At 55.1% G+C, this 12,000-nt stretch overlaps 1 protein-coding gene across 1 annotated transcript; it reads right to left on the bottom strand.

Moving 5' to 3' along the window:
• Window positions 1–294: 294 nt before the first annotated feature.
• On the bottom strand, window positions 295–11,149 carry SLC44A4 (solute carrier family 44 member 4). Its single transcript, XM_078054365.1, has 19 exons — window positions 11,029–11,149; window positions 10,823–10,901; window positions 9,730–9,829; window positions 9,525–9,650; window positions 9,300–9,360; window positions 7,689–7,776; window positions 7,516–7,599; window positions 7,021–7,256; window positions 6,815–6,914; window positions 5,624–5,716; window positions 5,223–5,325; window positions 2,823–3,076; window positions 2,641–2,735; window positions 2,465–2,568; window positions 2,280–2,353; window positions 1,991–2,061; window positions 1,792–1,886; window positions 1,635–1,719; window positions 295–545 (listed from the first exon to the last, which is right to left on the bottom strand). Exons 1-19 carry the CDS (start codon window positions 11,147–11,149, stop codon window positions 421–423), a joined length of 2,094 nt encoding a protein of 697 aa, XP_077910491.1. The 3' UTR covers window positions 295–420.
• Window positions 11,150–12,000: the final 851 nt, after the last annotated feature.

Here is a 12,000-nt window from a genome sequence, read left to right as displayed (position 1 = left end):
GCCCGGAGTCCAGCCACCTGCCGCACTTCCGCGACTCTAATTGGCCCTCACACGCCGAGACTCCTCACATGACCGGAGCCGGACCTTCCAATTGGCTCCTTTTGAAGCCTCGGAGCCTGTGACCCGGACTAGAAGCTTATTGGCTGGGATGAAGAAGGGCTGGCATCACTCCGCAGGAACCTTTTTGATTGGCCATGGCTCCTGGGGCGTGTTAGAGGGGCGGGCCTATTTTAAAGAGCCAGGCGGCGGAAAAAAAAGCTGCAAGTCGTCATGGAGGAAATAAAAGTCCCGGACTTTTTGAGAAAACAAAATATCAACCTTTAATAATTTTTTTTTAACTACAAAATCGAGATCTGGAAGGCGGGGTGAGGCTGGGAGGCTGTACAGGAGGGGTGCAGCCCTGGATCAGGGCCGTGTCTCTCACTTCTTTTTCTTCTTCTTGTCCCCTGGGAACGCCTCGTTCTTCCTGCCTAGGATCTTCAGAAGGGATTGGGGCATGTAGTAGGGCCGGTCCAGGGAGCCGTCGTTCCTCTCCAGGTCTTCCACTGAGCCGCAACAGAGACCGTTAGAGTGGACCCTCGGGGGCTACCCCACTCCCCGGGAAGATAGGGGAAGACGAGACTAGCCGCCTGGTTTCAAGGCTGCACCGCCACGGGCTGTTCTTTTGGGCAGTTTTGGTAACCTATATGTAATCTCGGCTTCTTGGTAAAGTGGGGTCAGTAATACTGTAGTTCATAGCGCGCTAGAGCTTAAGAACAGAAATGCATGTCAACCGCGTACTGCAGACTGCAGTGCATACTAAACCCTGAATGGATGTGGAGCTGACTCTTGAACGACACAGGGATTAGGGGCGCTGACCCCCCACGCAATCAACAATCCGCCTGTTACTTTTTTTCCACCCGAATTTTATAGCCTACTGTTGACCCAAAGCCTTACTGGTAACAGTCAGTTAACACGTATTTTGTATGTTATATGTACTGTATACTGTATTCTTACAATAAAATAAGCTAAGGAAGAGAAAATGTTAAGACAATCCTAAGGAAAAGAGAATACGTTTACAGTACTTACTGTATTTATCGGAAAAAAATGGGGTTGTTCAATGGTCATAGGAGGGTGAGATAATCCCCACTCACTACAGCCACCTGCTGGGAAGTCTCTTGTGGCCGTTCTTTTTTTCTTTTTTTTTAAAGATTTTATTTTATTTATTTGACAGAGAGAGAGACAGCTAGAGAGGGAGCACAAGCAGGCGGAGTGGGAGAGGGAGAAGCAGGCTCCCGGCCGAGCAGGGGCTCGATCCCAGGACCCCGGGATCATGACCTGAGCCGAAGGCAGACGCCTAACGACTGAGCCACCCAGGCGCCCCTCTTGTGGCCGTTCTACCTTCGATTTTCTACGGAGAGACACCAGAGGCCTCCGCCCTGGAATGCTCTTTCTTGGGAGACCCTGCCAGCCTGGCAGCTCACTTCCTCTTTTCTTCCGCAAGCCCCTGGCTTGAGGATGGCAGAAGAGGCTTCCTCTGACTTTGGCTCCTTTAGCTCACAAAGCTGCTGTTTCTAGAAGTCCCAAGTCTCCAAAAAACCCTAAACAATCTGGTACCTTGAAATTTGGAGGGAGTGGGAGGGGCTGTCACTCACAGAAACAGAGGAAGAGTGTGTCCACACACATGCCAAAAACGCTGAAGAAGCCGCTGGCAATGACGTAGGCCCCCAGGATGGAGATCTGGAAGATCCAGGGCATGTTAGAGTTCCTTCGGGGGGTTGGACAGTGAGGCAGAGCCGGGGAGTCACTCACCATGATGGGCAGCCAGTAATAGTTGAGGGAGGGGTTCTCAAAGTCTCTACCCAGCCCCTGGATGCCACCGGTGAAGAAAAAGAAGGACAGGATCCCTGGGGGAGAGGTCTGGAGGTCAATGTCATCACTCCTCTGAGGTCACCTCGGCTGCCCTCTGCCCCTGCCCTCCGTCCGCGTAACTCCCAGCCCTGGCCCTTACCGACACCTCCAACCACCAGCAGCTTCCCGAAGAACAGCAGCAAGTCTGTGACTTTATCCAGAACGACCACCCTGTATGGGAAGTTGGGGTGGGTCGGGCATGAGGGGGCCTGGCAGGGCTAGGAACTGGATTGGCTATATAAGTTGCTGTGACAGATGCAAAATGAAAATCGTTCACACTTCAAGATGAAGGCAGCAGAACATTCAACCAAGCTCGAGGCCCTGCTGAGCACCGCATGCCCACGAAGCTGGCCTCGGGTAGGAGATCCTGGGGTGGGGGAGAGCCTGACCTGACAATGTTCCGCATGAGCAGCATGAAAGCATTTTTGGCGGAGACACAGAAATTCTTCCCGTAGATGGCGATCTGAGTGGGGTTGAAAGGTCAGAGTCACCTGTGTGGAGCTTACCTGGACCAGGGCAGGGGCCTGAGCCAAGGGACCCCAGAACAAGGGGCTGCTCATGCAGCGGGGCTCACCATGATGTAGGCATTGCGGTTTAGGAACTTGATAAACTTCTCCAGACACCAGAGGCAGCACTTAAAGCAGCACATGATGCAGCGGGCAACAGGGTTCTGGGCTCCTGGGAGAAAGGGGGAGCTCATGTTTGGTCACTGTGCCCTGACAGCCCGTCCCCAAGGGGCCAGCTGCTCACCTCTCAGTTTGCTGTCAACGTACTCCAGAATGACTCGGGCTATCTGCACAAGGGTCAGAATGAGGGCTCCAAAGGCCAGCGACCCAGTGTGGTAACTGCAGAGGGGCCAGGCAGTCAGAGGCAGCTCCAGGGCCCCTGAGACTCCCAGGCTCACAATTCCCAGCCCCCAGCCCCAGGCTTACCGGAGCGTGCGGATGAAGGCAGAGCTCAGGGGGAAGGTGGGGATGTCCCGGGGCTTGTGGAAGGCCCAGTAGAAGGAGGCAAAGGCCCCAGCCAGGACACACTGGCCCAGGGCCAGTACCCAGTTGATGGTCCAGAACAGACCCAGGACCCCGTAGATTTGCAAGTTGAAGAGAGAACGCTGAACCAGGCCTGTGGATGAGTAGCTCTGGAAGACGCACCTCAGCCCTGGGCATGAGGAGTTCACGGGCTGGGCCTGGGGGTGACAGAGTGCGGTCATTCCCAGCCAACTCCTGCCACTCCCAGAGTAGAGGGAGGGAAGTAGCAGCCTCCCTGAGTTGGGGAAGCCATTTCGTTCCAGGAGATCCTTCTCCAGGTTCTAGTTGGGTTCAGATTGCCTAGTGTGTGAGAGTAATTAGCTTTCCTTCAGTCTCCATATGGGCACAAGAGGTCCCAGGCTGCGTGGGCCAAGCCTTAATGGTGTGAAGGCAGCGCGACCAGCACCTAGCTCTCTCCCTGGCGCTCAGTCGGCAATCCCCTCTAAGACAGCCTCTGCAGGGGCGCCTGGGTGGCTCAGTCGGTTAAGCGGCTGCCTTCGGCCGGGTCATGATCCCAGGGTCCTGGAATCGAGTCCCACATCAGGCTCCTTGCTCAGCAGGGAGTCTGCTTCTCCCTCTCTCTCCCTCTGCTTGTGCTCTGTCAAATAAAATCTTAAAAAAAAAAAAAAGACAGCCTCTGCAACTTCAACCAAAATGCTTGCTAGCAAAAATGAACACACTGGGAATATTAGATGGTATTAAGGAATTATTGTTAATCTTGTTGGGTGTGATAATGGTATAGTGCTTAGGCTTTTTATTTATTTTTAAATTTATTTTATTTTTTATTTTTTTGGTTGTGTGTTTTTTTCTTTTTAAGATTTCTTTCTAGAGAGAGAGAGTGAGAGCGGGGAGAGGAGCAGAGGGAGAGGGAGAGAATCTGAAGCAGACTCCCCGCTGAGCAGGGGGCCTGCCCCAGGCCTCAATCCCATGACCCTGAGGTCACCGCCCTGAGATCATGAGCTGAGCCGAAATCAAGAGTCAGACACTCAACCGACTGAGCCCCCCGGGCGCCCCTTTGGTTCTGCGTTTTAAAGTCCTTATCTGTCAGGGCGCAGTCTGTAGAGCGAGCGGCTCTTGATCTTAGAGTTGAGTCTGAGCCTCACGTTGCGGGTAGAGATTATTTAAAAAAAAAAAAGTAAAAAGTGCTTATCTGTCGAGATCCATCCTGATGTGTTTATGGGTGAACTGGCGCTTATGTCCAGAATTTACCTTAAAAAACTCCAGGAAAAAGGATTGTGGGGGGTGGGGGAGTGGAGATGGATGAAACAAGGACAGTGGGAAGGTGAGAGTTTGTGTGGGTTTGAAAATTTCCACAATAAAGAGTAAAAAACCCAGAAGTAAAACAAAAAACAAAAAAACCCAACAACCCTTTCCAGCAAATGTGACAAAAATCTTAAGAATTGCTGAAATTGCTGTGTGTCTTCGAAATTTTTTAATAGGAAAATAAACTACTTTCCACTTTGTAACTGTGGGTTTCTAGCAGTCCCCACTGCTAGATCCTGAACAAGCTGGAAGCGAGAACCAGGTCATTTGGAGCTTTGCATACCTAGTGCTTGGCACAGGGTGGGTCCTCCCTAAATGTAAACCTCCCTCCCTCTCCTGTTGTAGAGTGGGCTAATGCCTGGGAGCAAAGCCCCCGATCCCAGCGTCCAAGAGGCGGCCCCACGAAAGCTCTGAGGACAGCAAATCCCCTGCAGTCCCGTGCACTTTCTGGGAACCCCAGAGGGCAGAGTGTGGGGAAGCGGCTTCTCTTCCCCCACCCCCAGCCCCACCTGCCTATTGCCTAAGGCACTTTGTTCCCAGGAAAAAGGTTTTAAAATGAAACAAAACCCATCTACAGTTATCAGCTCTTATCAGGTGCCAGACATTGTACAAAGCACTTTACGTGCCTGATGTCATTCAATCTTCTCAGCCACCCCGAGGGACAGGTATTATGATCGTCTCCATTTTACAGATGAATGGACTGAGACTGGAGGCCCAAGTGGCTAACAGTCCTCCTGGCAGAGGCCAGTCCAGGGGAGGGTGGGAAGCGCCGACCCCGCTTTCCCAGAGCCGCACGCCTCCTCCAGCCTCAGTTTCCTTCTCTGAGTAGGGGTGGCTGAGGGGGAGGCATACTGGATCCGGAGTCCACTGCTGGCCCCCTTTCTGGCTCTGCCGGGGGCCTGTCATGTGACCTTGAGGGAACTCCTTTTTCTCTCTGGTCCTCAGTCTCTGCTGCACAATGAGGGATTTGGACCAGCTGGTCCCTAAGGTCACCTCAGCCCTGCTGGTGCCCACCACCATGTCCACCCCAAATCCCCTCACCATGGGGTCGCACGATGTATTCATTTGCACTTTCTCACAGCCGGGCAAGCTGGCATTGGGCACCCAGAGGACATATTGGGGTTGCCCGGATGTGGCCAGGTACCCAGAGGGGAGTCAAGGAAGAAGGCATAGTCACATGGGGGTCTCCACGGGTCCCTTCCTCAGGGACACCTTCCCAGGCACTTGCGCAGGTTGTTCACTGCAGAAAGGGTTGGAAATCAGCCTGGGCTCAGTCTTTCAACTCTGTCCAGGGGCAGGCCTGTGTCTGCCCGGAGGAAGGGGCACCTTCTTCCCATTGCACTAAGGCATTGTACAGGTAAATACTGCCCCTTCCCCGCCGCCCCCCGCCCCCGCCGCCGCCCCCGCCTCAGGAGGGCCTTGGCCATGTGGGCAAAGGATACAGGGCAGTCATGGCCCAATAGACAATGCAGATGAGCAGGAGGACAAAGGTGACGAGAGGGTAGAACAGGGTAGACATCATCTGCCCCACAGCCCTGCAGGGAGGTAAGAGTAGTCCATCAGTACGGCCCCGGGCCCCAGCGCCCGCCCACCATCCTGTCCTGGGGCTGACCCTGGTAAGGTCCCCACCGCTGTCCTTGCCAGGGCCTGCTCTGTCCCCCAGGCTGGGCACACAGTAGGTGCTCACTGAATGAATGGAATTGAATAAACCAGGCTCAAGGAACTCTTAGAGGAAATCAGAGTAGCAGAGGAGCCACCTGGGGCAGCTTCAGGGAGGATAAGGGAGCAGAGTCCTCAAAGTCCAGTCTTCTGACGGGCTCGGCAGGTAGGGCCGGGGTGGGAACAAGCCTGGGCTCCTGCCATCCCACCCCTCAGCCACCACCACGGCAGCCACCTTTCTGACCGCTCCTCATGGAGAGCCTGCTTCCTGTTCTGGGAACCTGACAAGACACTAACTCACTTAATCCTCATGACAACCCTACGAAGACGGAACTATTTTTTTTTTTAAGATTTATTTATTTATTTATTTATTCATTTGAGAGAGTGAGAACGAGAGAGAGAGAGAGCACATGAGAGGGGGGAGGGTCAGACGGAGAAGCAGACTCTCCGCCGAGCAGGGAGCCCGATGCGGGACTCGATCCCTGGACTCCAGGATCATGACCTGAGCCGAAGGCAGTCGCTTAACCAACTGAGCCACCCAGACACCCCTGAAGTAGGAACTATTATTGCCCCCCACCCCCGGGCACCTGGGCAGCTCAGTCAGTTAAGCGTCTGCCTTTGGCTCAGGTCATGATCTCAGGGTCCTGGGATCGAGTCCCGCATCGGGCTCCCTGCTAGGCGGGGAGCCTGCTTCTCCCTCTCCCTCTGCCTGCCACTCCCCCTGCTTATGCTCTCTCTCCCTCGCTCTCTCTCAAATAAATAAGTAAAATCTTAAAAACAAACAAACAAACTATTATTGTCCCCATTTCACAGGTGGGTAAACCAAGTCTCAGACAAACTGAGTCACATGGCAGTGTTAACCACTGCGTAACTCTGTCCTTCTCTTCCGGGGCTCTCCACCACCTTCCCAGCACTGCCATGCCATGCCTGCACCCCTGTCCTCTGCCCCATCTCCCTCCCAGACAGGTTCTGACTTGCTGGCCTCCTTCAGGAGGGCGATGGCGATGCGGATCCGCTGCCGCAGGAAGAGCAGCAGCAGCAGCAGGATGCCTTCAAGCACAGCCAGCACGATCACTGGGGGCGGACAGGGAGCAGAGGGGCCTGTGTCAGGGCCGGGGCTCGGCAAGGCCCGGGCCAGCCCCTGGGCGGCTGGTGGTCCGGCAGCGGGCAGGGCACTCACAGGCAGCCAGCCAGGTCTCCTGAACGTTGCGGTAGGCGCCAAGGTTGGTGGTGATGCCCAGCTGGTTGATGGAGGCACCCTTGTCCCGCAGCACTCGGTACTCCTCCCAGCAGTGGTAGATGCCGTATGCCAGCACACCCAGCACCTCGAGGATCAGCACCAGCACCAGCGGCCCGGCCACCAGGCGCAGAAGCAGGATAAACAGCAGGCTCAGGACCAGAGCCACACCTAGGGCGCTGTAGGCAGGGTGAAGTAGTTGAGAGTCATCCCTGGGCCCCTAAATCTTCTCCCTTTCCGAGGCTCCCGAATGCCTCACACTCCCCTTGTCCCCAGGTTAGATCCCCTTTCTCTTACAAATCTTGTTGGGTGTGGGGTCAGTTCTGAGCTCCAGGCTCCTCCTCCTCTGTCCAAAATTTCTGCTTCAGACATTGGGCTAGGGGCCAGAGGAGGGGGAGGGCAGCAGGGAAGGAGAGAGTAGGGGGACCGGGGACTCACACAAGAATCCAATGCCAGGACTGGGCAACATCTTCGAAGATCTTCACAGTGATGTCACGGGCACTGAGGCTGTCAAGAACACCGCTTCGGTGGGGTGGGGGGGCAGAGTCAGATGGGGCTCTTGTGGGGGGAAGGGGTACGGGACAGAGGTGTGGGGGCAGGAGGATGCCCACCTGATCCCGTGGGAGATGGAGGTGTTGCTGGGGATCCCTGGGAGTTCAGGTGGAGTGCTGTTCGCCAGTGGAAGACAACGCCCCAGAGCTGGGGGGAGAAAACCGGGGCTCCTGGGTGGGCAGGCCCAGAGCTTTGCCTTGAAAGCCTCTGGCCTCCACCCAGCACCCGAGTGGCCTTAGGGAAGGCAGGAGAGATGGGCTTTGCCCCCCCTCTCCACCCAGAGAGCTGCTCTTGACTCCACAGCCAAGTGGGAGTTCCTGCCCCGCGGGGCTCGGGCCAGCTTCCTTCCCGGTCTCTCAGGACCACTTCCTCCCGTCCTTGTCTCTGCCAGGTGGAGACCCGCATTTCCTCTGGCCTGACTCTTACACTCCACCCTCCACCCACCCTTATACTCCACCCTTCAACCCCCCTCTGCCCAAGAGTCAGGGAGACCATGCCTCCTCATTCCCGGGCTCTAGAGCATTCTGCTGCTCAGACACTTCCAGCAGCTCTGCCCTGGAGTGCCCACGCTCCCTGGCCAGGCTTCAAGACCCCACCATCGGAGCTCAGCCCACTTTCCCCTAACCTCTACCTCTGCTCTCCCTGAGCCTCTCTCTGAGTGTTCTCCCTCCAGAAATCCCACCCATTACTCCCTGTTCAGCTCCATCTCCATGTCACCTCCTCCAGGAAGCCTTCTCACCCCTTCCCCAACTCTTGCGGCACCTATTATGTGCCTACAGAATCCTTTATCTCCACCCTTCCAACGACTTTGCCAGGCAAGCTGGCTTTGGCATTTACATTCTAAAGATGAGGAAACAAAGCTCAGAGAGGTTGAGTAATTGGCCCAAGACCACACAGCTGGAAAGTGCTGGAATCTGGATCTGAGTTTGGAGCATTCACTTGAGATCTTTTTATTGTACTTATCTGAGAATTGGCTGTTCTCTCATGCTATAATTAAAAATTTTTCCTATTAAAAATACCACTGACTGGGCGCCTGGGTGGCTCAGATGGTTAAGCGTCTGCCTTCGGCTCAGGTCATGATCCCAGGGTCCTGGGATCGAGTCCCGCATCGGGCTCCCTGCTAGGCGGGGAGCCTGCTTCTCCCTCTGCCTCTGCCTCTCTCTCTCTCTCTCTCTCTCTCTGACTCTCAGGAATAAATAAATAAAAAAACATTTAAAAAAATACCATTGACTATTGGAAAGAAGAACATATAGAAAAAATTAGAAAGTCAACTGCGAGCCCAGTACCCAGCCACATTTGCTTGTGAGTCTGGCTGGACATCCAGTCTGCTCCCAGTGCACAGACATTAACGTGTGTGGGTACATTTGCCCAGCTGTGTTTCTGTGGGATGCTCATGCAGTGTCTTTGCCAACATCTCTGATCTCGGCACCTAAAAGGTAACTCGAACCGGGAGCAGTTTCATCTGCCCTGTGACTCGCCTGGGTGCCTGGTGCCCAGCAGGTGCACAAGACGGTAGGGTCAGGATGCAGAGAGCAAAATGAAGACCCGGTACTAATTCCAGTTCGGCCAGACAAGCTGCATGACTTTACTCTCTCTGGGCCTGGTTTCCTCATTTGAGCAGTAAGAATACAGGACTAGATGCTGCCCGAGGAAGGAATGCAGCTTCTCACCTGGAGTGGAAGGGAGGAGGAATCCGGGGCAGAGCTCCTGCTGCAGGCTTTGGGTCACTGGCTGGGGGTCGGGGGAGGACATACAGACACACAGACAGAGCAGGATGAAGGAGGGAGCCCCCCGCACCACCCCCACCACCACCATAGTCACCTACCCAACTCCCCGTCCCCCCACCCAGGTGACTCCTCCTTGGCCACAGGGATGACACTGGAGGCGGCTCTCACCATATCCCAGGGCACCCCTGGCAGGCAGAAGTTCCTGTCTGCCGTGTAGAAGACCTCCCCAACCTTCTGCAAGAGCTGCTTGGGTTCCACCGTCCATGCGTCCTTGGGGCAGGAGGACACACACACCTGGGAGCAGAGAGAGTGCTGAGGGGCTGGTACCTGGACCCTGGGGCGACTGGGGCAGAGGTGGGTCCCCGGCTCTGACCTGGGGTGTGGGACACTGCAGGCCGTTCTCAGCGACCACGATGACGTTGGTGGCCAGAATGCAGCTGAAGATGTTGAAGTACAGAAGATACGGTTTATCTCTGCGGGAGCGAAGGAAGTGTGGGCATCAGGGCCTGGTTAGGTGTGGGGAAAGGGGAGGACTGCCGGGGCCCTGGCTCAAGAATACAGTGGGCCCAGTGGAAGTGTGTGTGGGGCCCGTACCCTGATGCACACCACTCAGCTCCTGGCCTTAGGAAGCTCAGTTCAGCTGGGAAGAGACAGGAGGCACCCGGAAGACTTCCCCGAGTAACTGAGCATCGAAGCTGCTACCAAATGGCTAAGAGTTTTACGACCTTGAGCAAGTCACTTAACTGCCCACTGCCTCAATCCCATCAGGTGTAAGGTAAGAGGACCTGCTTCGTAGGGTTTAAATGAGTGTGTATGTGTGCAAAGTACACCCTCTGCCTGGAACGTAGTAAACGCCGTGTCATTGGGAAGGTTTTATTATTTACCGAAAGTTTCCTGCTGGCGGAACTGATGGCATGGTTTCAGGGATCCCCCCTGAGTTTCAGATTAAGAAATCAAAAGCTCAGAGAGGTTGACTACCTTGCCCAAGGCCATACGACCAGAACTGACTTAGCCCAGTTGGGGAGTCAAACACCAAATTCTGAACTTTAAAACCCATGCACTTAACCATGGCTCTGCCTCCCATTTTTGGAGGGCATCAGAAGCCGGCTGCTCAGTGCGGCCTCGCCTGGGGAGACTCAGGGAGGCTGTGGCCCCGGGGCGGGGGCGGGCGGGGGTGGGCAACAGAGGAAGGATCTGGAGCCTGAGTGTTGGAACCATGCTCGGGAGCCTGCCCCTCTTTTTTTTTTTTTTTTTTTTAAGATTTTATTTACTTATTTGTCAGAGAGCGAGCGCACAAGCAGGGGGAGCAACGGGCAGAGGGAGAAGCAGGCTTCCCGCGGAGCAGGGAGCCCAACGCGGGGCTCAATCCCAGGACCCTGAGATCATGACCTGAGCCGAAGGCAGACGCTTAACGACTGAGCCCCCTAGGCGTCCCGATCTGCCCCTCTTCCTGCCTTTGTACTCACTCGTTAGCCCCTACCCCGCAGTAGGCGCCCGTAGAGTTCCTGGGGTAGAGGACTTGCCGGGGGTCTCCGTACACCCAAGCTGGAAGCAGATGGAGAGTTGAATCACCAGAGGGTGGGACTTGGGGGGTGGGGAGCAGCCTCGGGGATGGTCCTTGCTCTCCCCCCCTCCCACCACTGCCCCAGCACTGCGCCCGCTGGAAGCTCACCCACGATCCCCACCACGATGTAACCCAGAACGAAGACAAGGAAGAGGACACAGCAGATGATGTCTGTGCAGCTCCTGGGAGAGAAGGAGGGGGAGGCTTTGGAGGGGGAGGCGGGGCGCATGGTTTGGAGGAGTCACGGGTTGGAGAGTGGGGGATGCTGGAGAAGGCGTGCCGGTAGGTTTTATTTTATTTTTCTAAGAAAACCTTTTTCTCACAATGCATCAGGGAATAAATAAGAAGCGCTTGTTTCCATTTGTCCTCAGGAAGGTGTGTGTGGGGGTGATGACAAAAAAACCCCCAAATAACCGTTTTTTGGGTGAGTAAACTTCTGAAGTATGACCCAGAAAAGTAAACAACTCCTAAGTGCCCCGCTGAATGAATTTTCCCAAACAGCACACACCCGTGTAGCCAGCTCCCAGGTCAAGAAACAGAACCTCACCAGCACCCCAGAAGGCCCCTTGTGCCTGCCCCAGACACAAGAGTTCACCCAAGGGCACCACTCTCCTGGGGCAGGAGTTTTCTTTTTTATAAACTTATTACCAATATTTCAGCAAATACAATGCAAAACCAAGACCCCCACCCCCTAGTTGGGCAGGTGCCCAGAACTTACCTGTTCCTGATGGGACCTCGGAAGGTGGGGTCATATTTGGCTGGTTTCCCTGAGGGCACGGGGAGGAGTAGGGAGAGTGAAGCCTGAGTGGATGTCTCTCCCCATGTCCTGTCCCTCCCACATCGTTCCTTGCAGTGTGATCCTACCCTGGCCCAGGATCCTACCCTGGCCCAGGATCCTCCCTGGCCCTCAGGAGTTCAGGGGGAGATGGACAGGGGCAGAGCTGGTGGGAGAAGTTGGAGAGCAGGAGAGATAGGATTAAGGCCTGGGCAGCAGCTTCACTGCTCACCGTGAACTCCACCAAGCTGGCTTTGGAGGGAGGGGAAAAGGGGGCCTTAACAGGTTGTTTCCAGCTCACACCT

This window comes from Halichoerus grypus, chromosome 9 (genome assembly GCF_964656455.1).
Source record: "Halichoerus grypus chromosome 9, mHalGry1.hap1.1, whole genome shotgun sequence".
NCBI lineage: Eukaryota > Metazoa > Chordata > Mammalia > Carnivora > Phocidae > Halichoerus > Halichoerus grypus.
Note: the sequence above shows the minus strand (reverse complement) of the source record. Positions and strands in the feature narration are given on the sequence as shown.